At 37.7% G+C, this 23,962-nt stretch overlaps 1 protein-coding gene across 1 annotated transcript in view; it reads left to right on the top strand.

Annotated features, from left to right (window-relative positions):
- Positions 1 to 23,962, top strand: part of LOC139944707 (synaptotagmin-17-like) — a 42,293-nt gene that overhangs the window by 16,270 nt on the left and 2,061 nt on the right. The window contains exons 2-4 of the mRNA XM_071941788.1: positions 15,532 to 16,401; positions 18,852 to 18,972; positions 23,138 to 23,362. Coding sequence (XP_071797889.1) covers positions 15,532 to 16,401; positions 18,852 to 18,972; positions 23,138 to 23,362 — 1,216 coding nt within the window. The remainder of the gene's footprint in view (positions 1 to 15,531; positions 16,402 to 18,851; positions 18,973 to 23,137; positions 23,363 to 23,962) is intronic.

The following is a 23,962-nucleotide window of genomic DNA, read 5'->3' as shown; positions in this document are numbered from 1 at the left end:
GTGTGAAAAAAGTACCAAAATCCTTTAAAGGCAGTGGACACTATTGGTGATTGTCAAAGACTAGCCTTCACAGTTGGTGTATCTCGACATATGCATAAAATAACAAACCTGTGAAAATTTGAGCTCAATCGGTCATTGAACTTGCGAGATAACAATGAAAGAAAAAAACACCCTTGTCACACGAAGTTGTGTGCGTTTAGATGGTTGATTTCGTGACCTCAAGTTCTAAACATGAGGTATCGAAATCAAATTCGTGGAAATTACTTCTTTCTCGAAAACTATGGCACTTCAGAGGGAGCTGTTTCTCACAATGTTTTATACCATCAAACTCTCCCCATTACTCGTCACCAAGAAAGGTTTTATGCTAATAATTGGTTTGAGTAATTACCAATAGTGTCCACTGCCTTTAAACGCGTTTGATTGATAAATATGAAGGGAAAAAATTGGTTTAACTATGGCCTAGTAATGATTTCTCTTCGAAGGGTCTGTGCGGCCTATACGTTTTGTACCGACTGAAAATCAATGTCAATAAAAACTTACCTGGAAAAGAAGTATGGCATGCAGCTTGGAATAATATAAAATGCAGTAATGGAAAAATATTTCAATATATATCCCTCAATATTTGAACCTGAAAAGCGCAACTGACAGAAACGTTACCCATAAGGTGTGTCCAATTGCACAGTATTCTTCGTGCTGCGGGGACATTACAGCTCCAGATTTTCGGCAATATCTCAAAAACGTTACCACCTTTTAAAATTAAATATAACAATCCCTTTAAAGACTGTACACCTTTGGTAATTGTCAACGACCAGTCTTCTTAATACTTGGTGTATCTCAACATATGCACAAAAAAACCTGTGAAAATTTGAACTCAATAATTGGTCGTCGAAGTTAAGAGATAATAATGGAAGAAAAAACACCCTCACACTAAGTTGTGTGCCTTTAGATGCTTAATTTTGAGACCTTACGCGTGAGGTCTCGAAATCAATTCAACTATTTTAATGAGAAAATACTTCTCAAAACAACTACGTTACTTCAGAGGGAGCCGTTTCTCACAATGTTGTATCAACAGCTCTCAATTACTTGTTACCAAGTAAGTTTGTTTATGCTAACAATTATTTTGAGTAATTACCAATAGTGTCCAGTACCTTTAAGTGTATAAGTTGGTACCCAGCCTGGAAACAGCTTGATGTATTATTGCGGATCGAGAGGAAGTTGACAAATAATGTTCCCTATTCTTGACTCTCCAATTCGCGTCCATGGCATATAGAAATACTCTTCACCAAGTGGCTGTATGTTTGCTAAACTCTTCGCCAACATATGGTGCCCTGATCGCTGTATCCAAGCAACACGTCAAGTACACCCGTTTATGATTGAACAACTCTCTACTTTGTGTCAGATAGTAGCATCAGTATGACGTCAATGGAGGCTAGTTTATATGCAGGACACGCGGGTCAGTTTTTGTTTTAGCCAACCGAACTTGAAGTATCTACTAAGTCAATGATTTTCAAAATTACGTATGAATGGAACGAGCATACGATTAAAACGTGTATAAATTCATTGCATTATGGAAAAGCTACTGGGATTCCGTTACTCTAAATACCTTTCTTGGGGGATGCTGTAGAGACAATGGATTTGTGTTGTTCTTTTTTCCTTTTTCTTAGAGTCAATATTATTTGTGCTGGATTCCAATTTGACACGTCGTCTGTTGCCTTGGCATTTCTGAAGCAAACACATTTTTTTCTTCAGATTTTGAGGAGGCTGAAAGAAGATGAAATTATTTTGCTTTGGCGGTCAAAAACGAGCGTAGGTTTTCTGACAATCAAGGACAGCTCTGTGCCGCCTAAACTCGTTTGACATTCTTTTGTTCTGTGCACGTAACCTCCAATTATGTTTAAAGAGACCCCACATAGTGTTTCAAATCCGTACAGTTTTATATGTGGACTTATTTTGTTCTCGTGTCCACTCTCCGTACGTATCACTTAAATTGTATTCTTGTGATACCTTTTTGTGGATTAATTTTGTTTGGCCATGACACGGATCCCTGTACTCACTGTGAATGATAATGTATGTAAATTAATTTACCTATAGGAGTTCCGGCTTCAATTGTCGTCAAATTTTTTGAAGAAAAAAAAGGGAAAACCACATACAGGGCGTCGCAGAGCGTCGTATCAGGAGAGTTGCAATGCCAGACTGGTAAATACGTTGTACATGCTTAAATAATTCGAGACGAACATTATTTTGGTGACATTGTTTTACTCGTTTCTCAAAAACTATACGTCACCTCAGCAAGCTGTATTGCAGGGGAAGCTTTCTACCTTCATTATCTCCAAACCGTGTAAACTAAATGAAAACAAACAAAGCTTTTGTTGTCTTACAAAAAGTACCCAAAACAGTTACACACTTGTGTAATAATTATCTGAAGACGTTCATTCTTAGAGTGTTTCATCCCGGTTTGAAATAGTTTCAAATGATATCCATTCAGAAAGAGTAATCAAATGAAATAATAAGTATTTTGACCTATTGTATTCAATAATTATATAAATTATGACGTCCTAGCTTCCCTATCAACCCACAATCAACCAAATAAAAAATTGGAAAAAAAAGAAAGATATTTTGTTCATCGTCTAGTCTAATGTTGTTTGTTTATGACACCTCCTCCCCCATGCTCAAATCATAAAATAGACAACCTCTGCTATAAGATAATTCATCAACGTTATCTAGCAGATCGATTTCGTACACGGAAGAGGAAGCGATCGAAATCTTACGCTAACATCAGCAGATTTGTTTCATCTACTGATTTTATTTTTAGCTGTAGACTGGATAACACACAAGAAACCAGGAATGCAGTTTGCTCCCTTGCTGTTGAATACCACAATTTTACGAAGCACTTTGCTTATTAGTCAAGTCGTAGATTATTGTGTTTGCTTACATAGATTTATATTAAAGGCAGTGGACACTATTGGTATACTACTCAAAATAACTATTAGCATAAAACCTTACTTGGTAACGAGTAATGGGGAGCTGTTGATAGTGTAAAACATTGTAAGAAACGGCTCCTTCTGAAGAAACGTAGTTTTAAAGAAAAAAAAGTATTTTTCCACGAATTTGATTTCGAGACCTCAGATTTAGAATTTGAGGTCTCGAAATCAATCGAACTTCGTGTGTCGAGGGTGTTTTTCCATTCATTATTATCTCGCAACTTCGACGACCGATTGAGCTCAAATTTTCACAGGTTTGTTACTCTAATGCATATGTTGAGATACAGCAAGTCAGAAGACTGGTCTTTGACAATTACCAATAGTGTCCATTGTCTTTAATAGATGGAAAATTTCGTCGGGGATAAAGAACATCTTTATATATTTTACCCATATACACCGTGAGCACTATTTGCTCAGTACTTTCACGAGCTCTGTGAAAAAATCACATGCATATTACTCGGGCAGGATTCGTCGAGCCCACGACCTAGGGATTGAACATGAACATTTATGAGATGCTTCATGCCTTGTTTGAGCCGTAGACTATGTTTACGTATACAGAGTTTTATATTGTTTTAATTTTCACCTTGGAAATGGGTTTTGAGACGGGGAGTTCAGCTGGAAATGTAACAGCTCAAAAACTATAGCACTTCAGCAAGTAATATTTTCAGGGAAGCTTTCTTCTATCATTATCTTCAAACTGTGTACGTTTAGTGTAAATCTGTACACATTGTGTTTTTAATTTGTCCAACAAAAAGTACACAGACCCTTTAACATGTAATGGTTTTACAGGGTGCTGTGGCGCAATATGCTGCCAACCTATGGGGTAAACCTCTAGACTCTAAAAACTCCCGGGACAGAGAATTGTACCGGTCTGTTTTAAAAACACTGACTTTTCTTGGTTGTTTTGACAAAGATTCGGGGTCACACTGATCCAGAAATAAGTCCGAGTCAACAGGACCCGCATCCAGGTCAATCCTGATCCTGAAGTTGGATTACTCATCATCTTGGAGAGGTTTCTACACAGTTATATTTCAGGTCTAGTGCGTCTCGGACCATTTTCCTGATTGTTTTAACAAAGATTCCGGGTCACATCCAGAAATGGGTTAGGATCGACAGGACCCGGATCGACCGATTGTTGTCGACCTCTGACATTAAGTTTGAGCTGAAGATGTTATTCAAGACACAGACCTTTTTCACACCCAATTTCTGTGAGTAGCGTGAAGTATGTGTTTTTAGTGAAGGGAAACAATTCAATGTTTTCACATTGAGACCAGGCAGCATTAACACTGCACTGAATCCCATGGGGTTGCATTTAGAACCACGCGCTACATAATTACTCACAAAATAATTGTAAGCGTTTTGGTAACGAGCAATGGAGAGTAGTTGATAACAAATTGTGAGAAACGGCTCCCTCTGAAGTAGCGTAGTTTTTGAGAAAGAGGTAAAATCTTTCCTTCAAATAACAAAATACTTCAGCTCGAAGCGTTTCATTGTGCATCTGAAAGCACACAAAGTAATGCGACAAGGGTGTTTTTCTTTCATTATTCTCTTGCAAATTCGACGACCGATTGAGCCAAATTTTCACAGGTCTGTTATCTTATGCATGTGATGGGATACACCACGTGAGGATACTGCCAAACGTGCCAAGTACCTGATACATTTCATTGCATATGAAACAGTACTCAATGGCTGATGATGGCTGGTTACATAATGACGATCTAAATAGAAACCTCTCGTTAAAGACACGATACAGTTAAATGGCTACATCGAGAAGTTGTTTCTTGAATAAATGTGTGTACAGTTTCCTAAACGGAGAGGGCAGAACTTTTGAACCCCCCCTTCCCCTCACAAGATCATACAAATACAATGATTTAAATCTGCCCCCGCATTCCCCCCAAAAAACGTTTGTAACGCAACTGTTCAATATGACTGATAATCTATATGCTTGATAACGCTGGTCACTGATCAACCCTCTGTGCCAGAATGCGTCTCTAAAAGTATATTAGTCAAAACAACACTAATTATTCATATGAGACTTTGATATAAGTTAGTCAAAATTATGTCTCATAATTTATGCCTAATTAGTTTTTTGTTTTGACAAATACATTTTTTAGAGACCCCTTTTGAAAGAATGTCTTCTTTGAGAAAGTTTGTTTGATTATACCTAAAGCATGACTTCACAAACAAATGTTTAAAAGGTGTACTTTCGTAAAACATATACATCACATTAAATTAGAGGTAGGTAGTAAACTGCAGTGGAAAATTGAATGCCTCAACACTTCCAGACTAAATGTATGTAAGCAAAAGATAGCCATATCGTTAGTAACGGAAACCAATTGTCCACGATATCGAGCAGTTGTATTCACACATAATTCACAGCTGGTCGCCTTCGTTGCAGCGATTTACATTGCCACGCTAATTGTCATGAAGAAAAATGTCTCACTGAACGTCGACCAAGATGAAAACAACTGTCTTCACTGAATGGCGAAGACTTGCTAAAACCCGTAAAATAAAACCTGCTCGGCCCAACGGGAATGACATCTTATCTACAAGGAGTTCAGAAAAAGGGCTCATCGTTTTCGCGGCCCCGCAGGAAAATGTAGCCTTTAGATATTGCTCTCTGATGTACCTTGTAGACCAAAATGCACATGAACTTCGTGCGGTTAAAGACACGGACACTATATTGATTATTGTCAAAGACCAGTCCTCTCACTTTGCGTATCTCAACATGCGCATAAAATAACAAAGCTGTGAAAATTTGAGCTCAATTGGTGGTCGAAGTAGTTGTGAGATAATAATGATAGAAAAAACACCCTTGTCACACGAAGTTGTGTGCTTTCAGATGCTTGATTTCGAGACCTCAAATTCTAAATCTGAGGTCTCGAAATCAAATTCGTGGAAAATTACTTCTTTCTCGAAAACTATACGTTACTTCAGAGGGAGCCGTTTATCAAAATGTTTTTTTTTACCATCAACCTCTCCCCATTTATGCAAATAATTATTTCGAGTATTTACCAATATTGACACTACCTTTAAAGTCACTGTACACTATTGGTTATTACTCAAACCTACTTGTTAGCAAAACAAACTTATTTTGGTAACGAGTAATGGGGAGAACTTGATAGTATTATAAAACAATTGTGAGAAACGGCATCCCTCTGATGTAACGTTGTTTTTTCAAATAATAAAAGACTTCAGCTGAAGTCTTTTATTTTGCATCTGGAAGCACACAAAGTAACAAAACAAAGGTGTTTTTCTTTCAAGGAACTCCCTGCATCCGATCCATTCTAGGTTGTAATGTTTACAAACTCGTTTTACAAACTAAATTGTAATGAGGATACTTTTCGATAACTTTTGTGAACTGTGAGCTGTTAAAGCTCTGGTGATTCTTATTAGCAGAGTGTAGGTTCCAGTCCCAGTCTTTAACATAATTGCTGTCCTCCGGGTGGGATATTAGGCCGTAGGTCCCGTGTACTAGGATTGGTGTAGTGCACTCAAAAGAACCCTGAACACTTATCGTGAAATAGTGAAGGGATTATACCAGTGTTTTTGATTTACATAGTAAACATCCTTGTTTACAGGTTGTGAGCCATTTTTGGTTTCATTATAAAAAAAATACATAATTATATAATACACACAAAAGTAATAAGTAAGTCAGAATATTTACCGATAGAGGGGTCATGTGGACCACTTTGGGGTCAGCGGGGTCAATACCCAAACTCCGGCACAGATGTGTTTTTAACTTTGTATTTCTGCCTCACATTAAATTGCTTGTCTTTGACAAAGATTTTTACTGACCAAATGGTTTAAAACGTTGATTTATTATTTACTTTTGCCCAGAATAATATATTAATAATAGTTTGATTTATTAAGCGCCTCCCGCTTAACCAACCCGAGGCGCTTTACAACATGCTTAAAATAATACAAGTAGGCCTAACCGTAATTGCTTAGATAAACCAGTAAACAAAATAACATTGTCTTATTATTTTGACTGTTTTTATTTTTACTTCTTGAAGTATAGTAAAGAAGGCCACTTTCCCGTATACTCGCTCTTCTCGGTGAAAATTTCAAACGTACCCGAAGGTCTTGGATTTCCTACCAAACTTCCGATTTAATTTCTGTCCCCTCTGATTGCTTTTAAATTCATACAAAAAGGGACCTTCAAATTAAACAGCATTAACTTTCATTGTTATATGAAAAATGTAGTCTATATTTAGTGTTTTTGACGCAGAGGAAGACCCTTGAATGTGTCAGAAACGGCAGGAAAATGGAACTTGGATTTAAATATAGATGTTGGTTGACGTCATGATTGAATTGAACGCACTAGGGTCGGGTAATTGTGTACGTACGACGGTAATGGTGTGATCAAATTGAGTTTAAGTCGAAGGAGAACTCCATCGGAATTTAGCATGTCAACATAGACTGGCCAAGAAATGAAGGCTATTCTCTAGTTTGCATCATACTGCCATAAGATCACGTTAAAGCCATTGGACCCTTTCGGTACAGAAAAAAAAAAAGTTCACAGATTTACAAATAATTTACAGGGTTTACAGAAGGTAATGGTGAAAGACTTCTCTTGAAATATTAGTCCATGAAATGCTTTACTTTTTGAGAAAACGGTAAAACAAAATAAATTCTCGTTAACGAGAATTACGGATTTGTTATAAACACATGTCATGACACGGCGAAACGCGCGAAAACAGGAGTGGGTTTTCCCGTTATTTTCTCCCGACTCCGATGTCCGATTGAGCCTAAATTTCCACAGGATTATTATTTTATATATAAGTTGTGATACACGAAGTGTGGGACTTGGACAATACTGTTTACCGAAAGTGTATAATGGCTTTAAGGGTGTTAAAAGCAGACGTGAAGCAAGTCTAAATATTACCATGCGTTGTCTTACAAAAACAGTTGATCTTCAAATGAAAATTTAAAATGAAATCTGAAATCTGAAAACAAATTAGCCTTTATATTTTTTTCCCAATAGTGTCCTTGTAAAAACAGAATGTAGGGTACATGTAAGTGGCAAAGCAAAGCAATAACGCACTCTGCATTATGTAGGCGTGAAAGATCAGATGTACTAAGCAAAGTTTGCAGGTAAACAGTCTGGTACCTTTTATGTATTTAGCTTTTGTTTAGTTAGCTGTGTAATGAACATGGGAAATTAGACAATTATGTGCTCATAGCGTATGAAGTATCAAAGACTCTATAAACTGTATTTATAAAAAAATGTGAATACAATGTACTCCCCTTGGGCTCGTACATTCCACCCACGAATCTACACTTTCTCGACCATTCTCCTTAAAGATGCTATGTCAGATTTTTGACGGATTTGGCCCAAAAATTTTGATTTAAAATTCAATAGGTATTTTGATGGGCGTCGAGAAAGTTACAAGCATTCATTTGAGCCAGTGCTCGAAAAAGTCCGCCAATTATTAGTAGCAGTGAAATAAAGTGCTAAAACTTAGTTTTTGTCGGAATCCCGACAATATATCACGTGACCAATTCTTATGTGTTTTATAAGAAACGTTTTAAAATTGTTGTCATGGTTCCTGACCATTAAAAGTTAAACTATTTTTCGTTAGAGCGGGTGATACTCTTTGAAATACCATTCACTCATCCACACAAACATGCCTCGGAATCGCAAGGTTTTCCCTTTACGTCGCGAAGAAACATGGTCAGCCATTTTGAGGAGTTAAAATGTTGACGCCATAAAATGGCCGAGCTTGTTAGTTCGCGGCGTAAAAGAAAAAGCAATGCAATTTCGAGTCATACTTGTGTGGATTGTTATATTCTACTTTTAAAAAATCTTTCTACTGAATGCTTTTCATAACAAACAGTTTCAAACGCTTTTTAAAGACCAACTCGTCCGATCCAAGGCAACGTGTTCCTTAACGCTTTCGTATACGAAAGCGATACAGACTTAAAGACTTTTTATGTTTTTTAAATTAAAACCTTTCAGTATTTGGTTTTTACTTACGACTATTAACTTGTATAATAATATTGTAAAACGTGGCTTGAGTTTGATCTTAACTATAATTTCCATGATCCTTTTTGCGAAGCTGATCCCTTCCACACCATCATGATCGACTAAATCATGATAAATAATTTTAAAGGTGTTATGTGGACGTACAAGACGCCCTAGCGAGCGATACAACCCGGAGGCACTGTGTCCATAAAAACAACTATCAGAGCCAGTACATTTTGACAAACCTTCCCCGGGGTTGGGAGATGGCGGTATCCCCAGGGTGGGGGGCGGTGTTCGGTTAATAAACTGCAAAATGTCACATATTGGTAACTCTTTGAGTTGTTTAGTCTGGTAGACGTGCAATCAGGATACCGATTCCACTGCCTCTCAGCGGACTGGAGTGGTTTGCATGTGGTCTAAATAATTCGTTCGTGCTGTACTATTTTTCTGCTTGGGGAACATTGGCCGAGGTCTAAAAATCCATACTTCATTAACACGCTGAGAAGGAGATCGGCTTTTGATTTGTTTGTTATTGTCAGCATTATCCACCCACTCCTACAGCGCTATGTATATACAAACCCTGGATGCATTGAGGAAATAAGAGCAGTTCACAAATCGGAACGATGTCGGCATAATTTTTAGACTTAGAATGTTTTAGTCTGCATCATAAATATACAGAAAGTTAGTTTCCATTTGCACGATGAATGAAACAATTGTTTGTTTGATAACAGCGTTACATATTATATTAAAAGGAAATAAATGTACACACTCAATTAAAAAAACTTTTCATAAGATTGTTTTGATGACAATCATAAGATTTATACAGTTCCGTTATTTTGTTAATTTTACTTCTTTTGTACAAACTTGTACCCTGGAGAGGATGTGGTTTTAAGGTTTAACATATCTGTAACCCTCTCTTATTGTTCTTGCATGAAGAGAAATCCAAAACAAACATGCAAAACAATCCATTTATTATACTTTTCATCAATTAAGATTAAATGCCTCTCTTTTACACGAAGGGTAGATAATTTTAAATAATTATGGCTGAAACGGGTTCGTTATAGTTTTCAACAGAGTTGCTTTTCCCATGTTATATACTATTTTGTCTGAGTTCGTCCTCAGAATTGTCCGTGCTATAATTTCTTGACACCCTCTGAAGAACTGCAGACCTTTTTGCGTTTAAAAGACCACCATGAACCCATACTTAATTGAACCCCTTTAAAACACACAACCTTACCAACCTTGTTCTTCAACACTCTCGGGTCATCTATTATTACCAACCTAAATCAATCCTGAGTTTCCTCTCTGGGCATGTTTGACCCTTTGACCCAGAGCAATGTCCAGGTTTAGAACAGGAGGGAAATGACCATCAGCAACGTTATCAAATACTTTTCTCTTTTCTTCAAAATTGATTCCCGAGTTCACTTTAAAGGCAGGGTGCATATTAAGTTTAGATTCCCAGCCACGGCATTGGTAAGGGAGGCAAAATCAGTGTGGGTTGTTATGAAGGCATCTTTGACGTCATGCGTTGCTATGGCAATATACACTTAGTAGGGAGGATATAAAGACTGGATATTAAAGACAAGATCCGTTGAAACATAACAGGACTTTCAGTTTGTCTTCTTCCGTAAAAACAATATTTAAACAGGTGATAATATTGTATTTTGCGCTTGGGGCATCATAAAAGCTTGATGTTTATGTATACGAAATTTAATTGTATATTTTGATTATCTTATTACATTAGCATTGATTGGTAATAAGTAATGTAATCTCGACATTTGGTATTTTCCTCGATCAAGGGGTGAAACCCTTTACGTTAAAGAGATAGGTCTACAGCAAAAAAAAACTTAATAATCTTCTGTGAAAGCAATTAATAACCAGACTGGTCTAAAATCGATTATATCAACCAAATATTTTAGTCTAAAGCGACATCTGACAACAGTTTAAAACATGTTTTGTTTTTAGAATGTCCATTGTTGGTGCTGTCGTCGTGTAAGTCTGGATTCGTGACGTACACGAAATCAAGAAGATTGGGGCAAACTTGTCAAGATCTATACAGAACTGGTTTCAGCTGTTTGAATAATAATTAATTTCAGAAAACAATTTCATCAAGCAATTTTGCATAGCAAAACATTACTGGACTGTACCTATTTTGTGCCGTTGAATTCAAGCATTGCGTTGCAAAAGGGGATTTTTGAGTAGCACTCGATATAATAGCATTTTGCTCTGCTATACAAAGAAATTTAGTGACGTCAACACTGCTTAGTACAACATGTCCTTAGAAGTAATCTTTGTCCCTTAGTGCCTGCGAAATCGTAATGTGGATAAGGATGACGATAGAAGTAACTGCCTTTTGCAGCTCAGAATTAATACAAAGCGATATGCTAACTCATTTGTCCACACAGGTGTCCGGATGTTTAATGAACAATTGGAACGTTGATTTTTTCGTGCAAGTATACAGGGATCGTCATGTTTTTTTTGTGTGTGTTTTTTTTCATATATTAGATTTTCTGAAATATTTTTGTAAAATCAATATTTTATACTTCCAGCTTTTCATGTATTTATTTTTATAGACTTTTGTGGCTTGTGTTTTTTTGTACTGTCTAATGGTAAAAAAAATAATCTTATGTAATTTTTGTAAATTTGATGTATAAAAGGCCGAAATGAATTTCCCAAATGTGGGTAATAAAGTGAATTAAATTGAAATTGAAATATGTAGGTATTAGACCTGTAGTTTAAACTTCGCTTTGATAGGATGGCTGACGCCTGTACAAATTCTCGTTCAGGATCAAGTGATGTATAGTGGGAACAAATGTTTTGCTTATCAATGCAATACGCACAACCACTACATTGAGACTTCAGAACATATACCACAGATAATGTAACCGATCTTTTTAAATCAAATTTGCATGAAGAATGTTGCAACCCGAGTGCCTGTGTTTTGGGCTCGGTGACCAAACAAACAAACTTCCAATCTCTGCAGAATTGGGGGGGGACTATTTAAATAGTGCGCCCCCAAGAGGAGTTTGCCGGAGAGGTCATTGTATCCCCTGTGGGGAATACCTGGCACCTTTGCAACAAACAGAGCCAATATGTATTAGTTCAATCACGTCGAGCTGGTTCATGTGAAAAATTACCTCTTTCTCTATTAGAGGGAGTCGTTTATCACAATGTTTTATACTATCACAGCTCTCTATTGCTCGTTTACCAAGCCTAAGTTTTTGTGCTTACACTTATTTTGAGCAATTATTACCAATAGTGTTCTGCGCCTTTAATACCACATGGAACTATAAGACAAACAAATTCTTTTTTCAAGCAAACAGTGTATCGTCTTACGGCAACAACATATTATGTTTATAGTAATTTCCACGTTCTTATCCTATTTTGGGTTTGGTGCTTTTAAGAAATACACTCGGGTTACGATTATCCTGAGAGGAGCTCTCTCAAATAATACAAGACTTCAGCTGAAGTATATTATGGTGCATCTGAAAGCAGACAAAGAAATGCGACAAGGGTGTTTTGTCTTTCAGTATTCTCTTGCAAATTAATGACCAATTAAGCCCAAACGTACCAGGTTTGTTTCTTTATATGTCAGGATACACCATAGGAATATTGGTCTTTGATAATTACCAAACGTGTCCAGTGCCTTGATTAAAGACACTGGACACTATCGGTAATTGTCAAAGACCAGTCTTCTCACTTGGTGTATCTCAACATATGAATAAAATAATAAACCTGTGAAAATTTGACATCTATCGGTCGTCGAAGTTGCGAGATAATAATGGAAGAAAAAACACCCTTGTCACACGGAGTTGTGTGCTTTTAGATGCTCGATTTCGAGACCTCAAATTCTAAACTTGAGGTCTCGAAATCAAATTCGTGGAAAATTACTTCTTTCTCAAAAACTACTCCACTTCAGAGGAAGCCGTTTCTCACAGTGTTTTATACTACCAACCTCTCCCATTACTCGTTACCAAGTAAGGTTTTATGCTACTAATTATTTTGAGTAATTACCAAAAGTGTCTCTGCCCTTAAAAGCCTATTCCTGATCATCGCAAAAGTCCTTGTGTTCGCAATGACACATCCCCCTTGTCTCTATTGTAATAATTTACAAGTGGCGTCTCACTTGGCGACTTCTTTCTTCTGTCATCTCTTGCAGTCTTCCTAGTAAGATGCTTTGTCTCATCTGTTGTCTCCTTACTGAATGTCTTTCTTCGACTGTCTCACCCAATGTTGTACCCATCTTTAATAGCTGGCTATCTAAATATAGACCACTCTAGTTCAAGACACCTCCATCAACCTAGATACAGCATCCTTGATCTTTGCCCGTCATTTGAATAGTTCATCGGATGGCACATTACTTAGATCGTACACAACTATTAATAACCACATTGTTTCTTAGGTTGCGTGGAAACAGTCTGTTTACAGACACTGGGTACTATTTGTCATTACTCAAAATAATTGATTAAGCATAAAAACTTACTTGGTAACGAGCAATGAAGAGCTGTTGAGAAACGAACATGTAATTTCTCACTCAAGTATTAAAATACTTCAGACCTGACGCTTTTTTTAGGCATCTGATTTGAAGCACACACATTTGTGCAACATACAAGGGTGTTTTGATTATTATTCATTTGCAATGATGACCATTACGTCAATTTTTTTTTTAAGATTTGTTGTTTTATGCATAATGTTGGGATACAACACGTGAAATTACTGGTCTTTGACAATTACCGAACGTGTCCAGGGGTGGATTTCACAAAGAATAGGACTAGTCTGATCTCGAGTTAGGACCAGTTACTCGTCCTAACTTAGGACTATCCATGCAATTTGTATATCTCCTAGGTTAGGACTAGTCCTAACTCTTTGTGAAATCGACCCCAGTGCTTTTAAGCGCTATATTCCACCACGTTTTGTGGTGTTGTTTGGTATCATTCTCTATACTATTCACAATATAAGGTTATCAGGATGAATCCAATCTAGTTTTCATTGTATTCAGTAAAGCCAGATCGAGGTTAAAAGTTAAATGGCCTCACTTCTGAAGAAAATATTTCAACTGAGCAAAAATCATAGAAACTAAAGTGTCTGTATTAAAATTGCAGTTTCATTTTGGATATGGAAATCGCTTACAGAATTACGGACAGACGACAGCAATTGCCTTGTTTCCCAGACGTGGCTGTGTTTGGTTGGCTGGAATATAGACTTGCACACTGCCCTTTAAAAACAACAAGCTCTGTGAGCACATAATTGACGAAGAAAATAAAAACGTTTTTTAAACACTTCACGTCGTAAAAAAATAATTGCACGCATCCATTCCTGTGTCATCCTTTAAAGAGAGTACACTATTGAAAATTGTCAAAGATCAGTCTTCTCACTTGGTGTATCTAAACATATGCACAAAATAACAAACCTGTGAAAATTTGAGCTCAATTGGTCGTCGAAGTTGCGAGATATGAATGAAATTAAAAAAAAAACCTTGTCACACGAAGTTGTGTGCTTTTAGATGCTTGATTTCGAGACCTCAAATTCTAAACTTGGGGTCTCGACATCAAATTCGTGGAAAATTACTTCTTTTTTTGAAAACTACGTCACTTCAGAGGGAGCCGTTTCTCACAATGTTTTATACTATCATCCTCTCATCAGAACTCGTACCCAAGCAAGGTTTTGTGCTGATAATTATCAGCACAAAACCTTGCGCTGATAATTATTTTGAGTAATTACCAATAGTGTCCACTGCCTTTAAACTTGCGAAATAAATTGACACAACACGATGTAAAAAAAAACTTTCACACTCTGGCTCTAAACATAGATACAAACCCAGCAGCATCTCATGAGCGATCGAGCTGTTGAATTAAAGGTTTCTAAGGTTCATGACATTATCACTTCTTGGCATGAAGACGTTAATGGTTTACTTTAAGATGTACGGATTTATGGACGGTAGTATAGCAGCCGGTAGGCGTGTATAGAGAGAGGCCGAGCACTCGGAGAGAGATCAAATCGAATGAACTCTGCTTGGTTGCGTTGAGTCTCTTCCTTTCAACGTTCTTCCCTTGTGTCATTCAAACTGTTGGAGCTGAAACGAACTGTCTCGAAGTGCCGGCAAGCCTTCGCCCCCTCCTTCCAGACTACTTCGTTTATCCGTAGAGAGATAACATTTGAAGTGTGACTCAAATATTTATTGTTTTTGTACGGTTTTTTTAATGATTGTCAAGTCTTGTTTGGGGAAGTATTTGACGGAGCTGAGTTTAGTTGTTGATAGGCGATTTATATAAATCCATGCTTAAACTTATTCTCCAAACCCTCAAGATCATTTTCAAATATGTTTGAAAGATGTACAATGGCTGGTTGCCGATACGTTGTTTTGGCCAATTCCATTTATCTCAATACAACATTACCTTAACTATCCGGGGGGTGCTCGTTTGGTGACATTTTTAATACTCATTATGTCCATCGTATACCAATGATGAAATGTTGATCACACCACGACTGCCTCCAGTCTGGTGTGTTTATAACGCTAAAAAGTGACTGAGCTTTCCTCACATATAATTTATGAATGTTTGTATTTCTTCTCACTAATTGCAGATACGAAGTGGTGGTTTTTGGTGGAAGTTATCATCAGTATGTTGTCATTGTCGTTGCTGTCCATGCTGCGACACATGTCAACGCCGGTCATCGTCCATAGAGGATCTTGATGACACATTTGATGACAGCATCCCGATATGTAGCGACTATAGCTCAGGTGGATCGCACACCAGTCGCCTTCCATCCACTGGTTCCCGGCGTTCATCTTGCAATGAATCCCGTAGAAGCTCTACACCAGTGTCCGAGTACCGAAGAGGTAGCACACCGGTACCAGTCATTGATATGAAACCAATAGAGTTCTGGCCGCCGAGTACCAACCAAGAGACCGTTCAACCCAAGCCACTGATGCGTCGGTACACCAACGACTTTGGTTCTTTCAGTGATACTGAGCTCAAGATCGAGCCCAAACTTTACGAAGTATCTGAACACGAAGAAGACTTGACCGATGAGGAAAAGGTTGCTCGTTACAAACTTGGTAAGATTCACTTCGGATTGCGATATGACGTAGCCGATGAACAGCTCATTATTCGTATCATCAAAGCAAGAGACTTACCGCCACCAGTTTTATACGATGAGACAAGACAAGACTTAGCACATTCCAATCCTTACGTCAAGATATGTCTACTTCCAGACCAAAAAGATTCTAAGCAGACAACTGTTAAACGCAAGACGCAAAATCCTGACTTTGATGAACACTTTAGGTTCAATATCTCATACCAAGAAGCCCAACGGAGGTTACTACTACTGTCAATACAGGACTTTGATAAATTTTCACGTCACTGTGTTATTGGACAACACATTGCACCACTGGCGGGTCTTCATCTAATTAAAGGTGGACATTACTGGAAGCCTCTTCAACCTCCTAATCAGGTAAGATACTTTACGGGTTCAAGACAGGTGAAGGGAGGCTGTCAATTAATTTAATCCGGGGGTTACATGGAGACAGTTTGTACCTTTAATATCGTGGGTTGTCGTGGCGGAGTGGAAAAAGAGCACCGAACTCGAGCTCTGGTGTTTCTGTTCAGCAGAGTGTTTGTTCGGGTCCAGGCCGTGAGACTTGTGTCCCTGGGCAAGACACTTAACTCTCTCCTTCCATGAACAGATATGGCTCATATTTGTTGCACAGGCTTTATACTCCCCGGAGCTGGGATGGTTTTAAGGAATGAATAATGGCCCAGTGACCAGGCCGGGGTAATAATGTGGGAAAAGCGCTATATGAAAAAAATTGTTTTTATTATTATTTGTTTATTAAGATGTAAACAATACTGACGGTGGGTAGTCTTTTTGTGTTTTATCAGAGCTGAAAACAATATCCATGTTTGCTTTGGTGTTAAAAGATTAAAAGATTTTTATAAGGGTATTATCCTCAGGGTGTCAATCAAATCGGGTTTTATAGAGGGCTTTTGAATGTATTCAATTTATTTCTTAATCAACATTTTCAGGGGTAGAACTTCTTTTATATTATTATTGATGTGTTTATCCACAGCCTTGAAGACACTGGACACTATTGGTAATTTCCAAAGACCAGTCTTCTCACTTGGTGTATCTCAACATATGCATAAAATAACAAACCTGTGGAAATTTGAGCTCAATCGGTCATCGAAGTTGCGAGATAATAATGAAAGAAAAAAAACCTTGTCACACGAAGTCGTGTGCTTTCAGATGCTCGATTTCGAGACCTCAAATTCTAGATTTGAGGTCTTGAAATCAAATTCGTGGAAAGGTGCTTCTTTCTCGAAAACTACGTCACTTCAGAGGGAGCCGTTTCTCACAATGTTTTATACTATCAACCTCTCCCCAATACTCGTTACCAAGTAAGGTTTTATGCTAATAAATATTTTGAGTAATTACGAATAGTGTCTACTGCCTTTAAGAAGGAATTAGTTTGTTGTTTTACATTATTAAAAAAAGTTTGAAATGTACTCACACAAAAACGTGGATATATAACAACTACAATTGGACAATGACATCAATGCGGTACATACCACTAATGTGATGTTATTATAACCCCCAAAGTACAACCTTAACCTGCATGCAGAATCAAAATATAGAGCTGCTGTAATAGAAATAAATTAGGGTTGTTTCTTTCATACAGACTGATAACAAATGGGGTTGTGATAAGTGGTGAATTATATCAAGAATAAAACGACAGATGGTTATTAACGGTTGAGTTGATGCACCACAGAATGGAGTTATCCTTAGTTCGCAGTGGTTAATCAAAAGTCATTAGTTGTGCAGAGCATCAATGGAGTGCACCTATTTACAATTGCAATAACGAAGAGCTAAACTTGATTACGAAAATTTAATTTTCTTTGGAGAGAAGTATGTAGGTTGTTCCTCAATCGCCTCATAAAATGGCATGCCAGAACTATGGCTGGAATGAATTACAATAGAAATCATCTCTGGAAAATTAGATGGCTATTTCAAATTAAGTAACTGCTTGTTTTAAATTTTAAATATCTAACATTTGGTGATTCCTCAAATGTAATGAGTTTTGACTACGTCACTGTAATGATTAAACTATGCATAAGATTGATTTTGAATACACTGGACACTATTGGTAACTACTCAAAATAATTGTTAGCATTAAGACTAACCTGGTAACCTGGTTACACGTTGCCTTGGATTGGACGAGTTGGTCTATAAAAGGCGTTTGTAACCCTTTTTTATAAAATGCATATGGTTGGAAAGATACTGTAAAAGTAAAATACAATGATCCACACAAACATGCCTCGAAATTGCACGGTTTTCCTTTTACCTCGTCGACTAACACGGTCGGCCATTTATGGGAGTCAAATTTTTGACTCCCATAAATGGCCGACCGTGTTAGTTCGCACAGTAAAAGGAAAATCACGCAATTTCGAGGCAAACTTGTGTGGATCATTGTATTCTACTTTTACAGTATCTTTCCAACCATATGCATTTTATAAAAAAGGGTTACAAACGCCTTATATAGGCCAACTCGTCCGATCCAAGGCAACGTGTTCCTTTAAAGGAATTAAGATATCAAAAATAAATGTGTTTAAAAGTCATTATTTATTCAGTATGCCTGCCATAATTTAAAAATTGGCTGTGCGGCCCTTAAACGTAGCCCAATCCCTAAATTAGGTCAGGCGACATTTAGGGCTCGGGCTACATTTAGGGGCCGCACAATCGGCCAAACTAGAAGCAAGCATAGTTTGCTCTGATTCAAATTCGATGTTGCGCAGTTTCTATGCCTTCTAAAATCAAGAATTAGTTTCACGAGTTCACGTTGTCTCTTGCTCTTTTTGATCCACTTTATCTCGTCGAATTCACGCTCTTTCTTATTGATGTTTCAGAATAACCCAGGTAGAGGAGAACTTCTGATCTCACTGAATTACCTTCCCAGTGCTGGCAGACTAAACGTCGACATCATCAAAGCCAAACAATTACTTCAGACCGATATACACGGTGGATCAGGTATTGTGACTCTACTACTGTTATCTCTCCTTGCTCACATTTTGCAAGTCTTAACCACAAAAGTCAGTGATTTTGTTTTTCGTTGCAAAAAGAAATTGTAGGTATTCAAGCGTGGATTTTGGGATTAAAGGTACTGGACACCATTGGTAATTGTCAAAGACCAGTATTCTCACTTGATGTACCCGACCCCCATATGCATAAAATAACAAACCCGTGAAAATGTTGGCTCATTGGTCATCGAAGTTGCAAGAGAATAATGAAAGAAAAATACACCCTTGTCACATCAAGTTGTGTGCTTTGGATGCATCATATTAAAAGGCCTCTGCTAAAGTCTTTTATTATAGTGAACATTTCTTCTTCTTTTTTCGAAATTTACGTCACTTCAGAGGGAGCCGTTTCTCACAATGTTTTACAATTATATCAATTGCTCTCCATTGCTCGTTCCAAAACATGTAAGGTTTTATGCTAACAATTATTTTGAGTAAATACCAACAGTGTCCAGTGCCTTTAAACCAATTCGAAGTAGTTTCTTCTCGGTCATCTGAGGATGCAATATTCTGTGGTGATGACTGAGATGGGGAAATTTGTGTCTTTTTTTATTAGTGCAAAGGCAATTTCATGTGAAGTTTTCAAGTATTGGGTTCAATCAACTGTATAAGGTAGGCCTACGTAAATCGTACTTTTGTCTACATCTACCTACAGTGAGTTGTTTGAGGTCAGTACACGAATTAACCAACCAGGAATGGCCTTATTAGGGCCTACATACATTGTCGTGCTTAATTCTAGAAGTAAATTTTGCTCAGCACGGACGTTGCTGAGCAGAATATGAAAGCGACCAAAATGCCATGTAGACATAATGTGTATCTTGACTGGTTGTCTGCTCAACATGGCTGTAGAGTTAGGTTTTTGTTTTTGTCTTATCGTCTTGTCTTTTGTTGTTTTGCATTTGAAACGTTTTCAATCTCTCACAGAAATACAGCAAATCAGCGTCCGTTTCCATTTTACTTCCACGACAATACTTGTTTCAAGCATCGAATTACACACATACCACGAGGTCATAGCCTCTATTGTCCCTGGTCATGGCCCTGGTGAACTTAAACAGTTTCTTAGACTGACTTTAAGATTTCCCAACGGAAGTGCGTAAAATGAAAATGGCCTTGCCTTTCAAAGATGAAATTTCAGGCCTGCTATACGTCCGTCTAAAAATAAGCCTGCGTATTCTGGTTTAATAAGCAAGTTTTGGTAAACGACTAAACTTGAGCAGAAACTATGACGTAGCTCTCGAAGTGACCATATCGAGCATGCTCGGTTGAGTCAATCTCCCTGTGCTCAATGGTTTCTGGTTAGTCTAGTCGGTGTAGTCAAGTCTAGTCGCCACCCGAACTTGCTCACTGATGTTTTTTTTATAAATAGCCACTCGTAATTCAAGCCCATAGTGTGTATGGTAAATCAGTATGATGTGATTGAATACACATATAACTCATTAGAGATACACAAGGGAGCTCTCAGTCTCATTCAAAGGATGGCACTAAACCACTTGGATTCTTATCAAGGTTTTAGATATTATTAGAGACACAAAGCACCCTCATTCGTCAATCCTGAGGTAAGAGTGACGCCATTGTATAATCTCAACGAGTACCATTAACTTGTGATCGTCATGACTGATTACACAGAAGTACTTCATACAATAATTCAAGACGTAAGACACTGCTCCCGTCCTCGCGGTTCCCTCGTCATCACCATATATATACATTATCATCAAATTTATCCCGGATGTCATTATATTTATTGTAGAGGCTTATATCATTTTGTATTTTACAGTGCTCAATACACATCGGTGTGAAGGGTAAAAACAATTATATATATCTTGATTTGTTATTTTGTGGTTTGATACTCGATCTCATGTGTAGTGAGGAGATTTTAAAGTGACACTTTGATTTTGGATTGGGCGCTTTTGGGGCAGTATTAAAAAGTTTGGTACAAAATTCATATTGTTGGAAAGATGTTTTGTTGATTATTATGATTCACACAAACAACCCTCGAAATTATGTGGTTTTCCTTTTACTTCGTGAACTAACACGGTCCACCATCTTGTGTCAAAAAAGAAATTCTATCAAAAAGGAACCGGTTTCAGTTCAAGAACAAGTAAAAGGAAAAACCACACGATTTCTTTGGTTTGTGTGGATTATTATTCGTATCCCGGCATTTGGTCGTCATCTTTGATGACAAATAATGGAAACCTGTATACGCACTGCGCATCGACTCCCAGCCAATGGTAGCTCTTCGCCCGTGTACGTTTCATCAGCGATGTTGGCCAATGTAAGGTATATTAAGGTATTTTAAACTTCTAAAACAATTTTCCAAACACATCAATTCCATAACAAACGCCATTTTATCACACACAAAAAACAGATTTGCCTTTATAGGCTTCTTACCGCCGATATGGCTAATGCGACACACACAAATTAACGTTCTTTCATCACAATTTAGTTTGAATTGTAGATTGTAGACTCCAGGAATAAAGTTCCGATTTTGTTTTTCGTTTACCTTGTCCAATCTTGTCATAATAGTTGGCTTATAACTGTAATACCCAAATCGCGTCTTTGTGCTCCCCCTAAATGGCGGTGTCAAACCAATAACAACAGTGTTTTTTTCCAGTTGGTCACGTTTTCTTACCATTGTGTGTTCATGATAACATCTCAGTGCCGTGATATTGTAGTGAATTCCTTTAAGAATAAATAAAGCTCTCTTTGTGCACAAAAGACGCACGCTTTTGTTCCCCTCTTCTTTTGAAAACTGCTGAGGTGTAACGACAACGAGGGGCGCATAGCAAATGCTCGTCCACTTCATCGTCAGCTCTGGTCAGAGAAGGTTCTCGATTATTAAGCCAGTTTTCTTCGCTACTATTTTCTTTAGCCAATGTAGCAGGTTTGGACTTGGCTTGGTGGTGTTTGCCCCTCTTACCACAACAATATTAACGTTTGCTATAAATGAATTGATGTGTGTATTAACCTTCACTCAAATGCAACATATAAGCATCTTCATTTGGACTCAGTAAAACAATGTCAAGTTATGAATAATAATAGTTTATGTGTACCCTTTGCTTTTTTCCGTGTGCTTTCTGACTTTCTCTCTCTCTCACTATATTCATGTATTTCCACTTCACTGCATATGTTACACTTAGTTACCTAATCATGTGTGTCGTGTTGTCATTTTGGACTCTGCTATATGATCAAAACGTCAGGCCATCTAATAGCTATTGTGTTTGCCTTGTATAGGTCCTTCTGGTTGGTTAGTAGTTTACAACAGCTAATTTTGTTTTCTCTATGTTGAGTATAACTTTAGATCAAATTGCATTTTAATTTTTCAGTGATTCATTTCATCCTCTTACACGTTTTACGATAGGTTAAATTTTCTTTAAATCGCCCTTTTTGACTACTTATTGTTGTGTTTAATATTTTGTAACTGTTTTTGTTACAATTTCCATATAATTGCATATGCTTAGCTTCTGACAAGTGTTAATTGTTTAGTGCCCTGGACAATGCCTGTATTTAAGGCTGTATAGGCCCCTATAGGTTATGGTTTTACTATTATTATTTTTAATAATTATAATACCACCTACATTGGCTTTTATAAATACAACCATTTTACTCAAAGTATGGTGACTAAATTAAAAAATTGAACACATACAAAAATACTGCAGTGAACTGTATCATAATGTTGTCTTCTGAGCCCATTTTTACAAAGCTGGAAGGTAGAAAATGCTGCAAAGCAATTTTGTTTGCTTGAGAAACAACAAAAAGTGGAGCACCAGTTGCAACTGGATTTTTTGCTAACAGCCAGTTTCAGTTATTAATTAATGTGTCTGTGATTAGAAAGTGTGTGTTTATGCTTTACAGACTTTATGAAATCAGGCACTTCGCCTTGGTCCAAGAGGTTGGAATTACATTTTGTACATTGACTTTTTGCGTAAGACACAAGCTCTAGAAACGCACAGGTCGTGGGTTCGATTCCCACCGAGTAATATGTCAGTGATTTTGTTTTCACAGAACTCGGGGAAAGAACTGAGTTTACAGTGCTAATACATACTGGTGTATGGGTATATAACACATATATTAATATCCCCGTTGCAAATTTAACATTTGACTATTGTGTTTCTCAACAGATCCTTTTGTCAAACTTCAGCTCATTGTTGAACAAAAAGTCGTCAAGACCAAGAAGACTTCTACCAAGAAGAATACGATCGACCCTGTCTTCAATGAGACCTTTAGCTTCCATGTCACACCAGCCCTCCTGGATGAAGTCTGTCTCTTGGTCTCAGCTTGGGACTATAACTCCAAGAGTCGGGATAATTTCATTGGACAGATTATTCTGGGAAAATACCCATCAGGTAGAACTTCTCTGCAAATCAGTATAATCTTTTTAAGCAGTGGACACCTTTGGTAATTGTCAAAGACCAGTGTTCTCACTAGGTGTATCCAATAATGGAGGTAGACAGATCCAACATAAGCATAACACAATCAAAACTGTGAAAATTTTGACACAGTTAATAAATTCTGCGCACGTCAGCATTTCATGTAGTCCTTCTACATGTATATGGTGTCTCAGCCATCTTTGATACAATGTGCCGATGTGGCAGCAGATTATGTCCCTCAGTGGGTGCGTGCGATAAAAAGCTTCCCTGTGTCGACCCTGCGGTGCTCACTCGGCGGGGGAGCCCCGACAAGAGCATAAATCTAACGAACACACACGCCCTCTCGTGGTGTTGTCATGCACAACGGGTCACCCCAAGTGACCCACTCCACAAGCAGGGCACTGAGGGCTGACCCGGGTGAGCCCCTGGAATACCGTCATACTATTCGAACGTACCGGAGGCAGACCGGGGTTGGCCCAGGGAAGCTAAACGAACGCACCCTATATGGTGAACTGTGTTCAAATGTCTTCTGATAGCGCCCTCTTTTGAGTCTTGAACTCTCCTCCTTCTGCCCGC

Source organism: Asterias amurensis, chromosome 11 (assembly GCF_032118995.1).
Source record: "Asterias amurensis chromosome 11, ASM3211899v1".
NCBI lineage: Eukaryota > Metazoa > Echinodermata > Asteroidea > Forcipulatida > Asteriidae > Asterias > Asterias amurensis.
The sequence above is the reverse complement of the archived record's forward strand: the minus strand, read 5'-3'. Positions and strand labels throughout refer to the sequence as shown.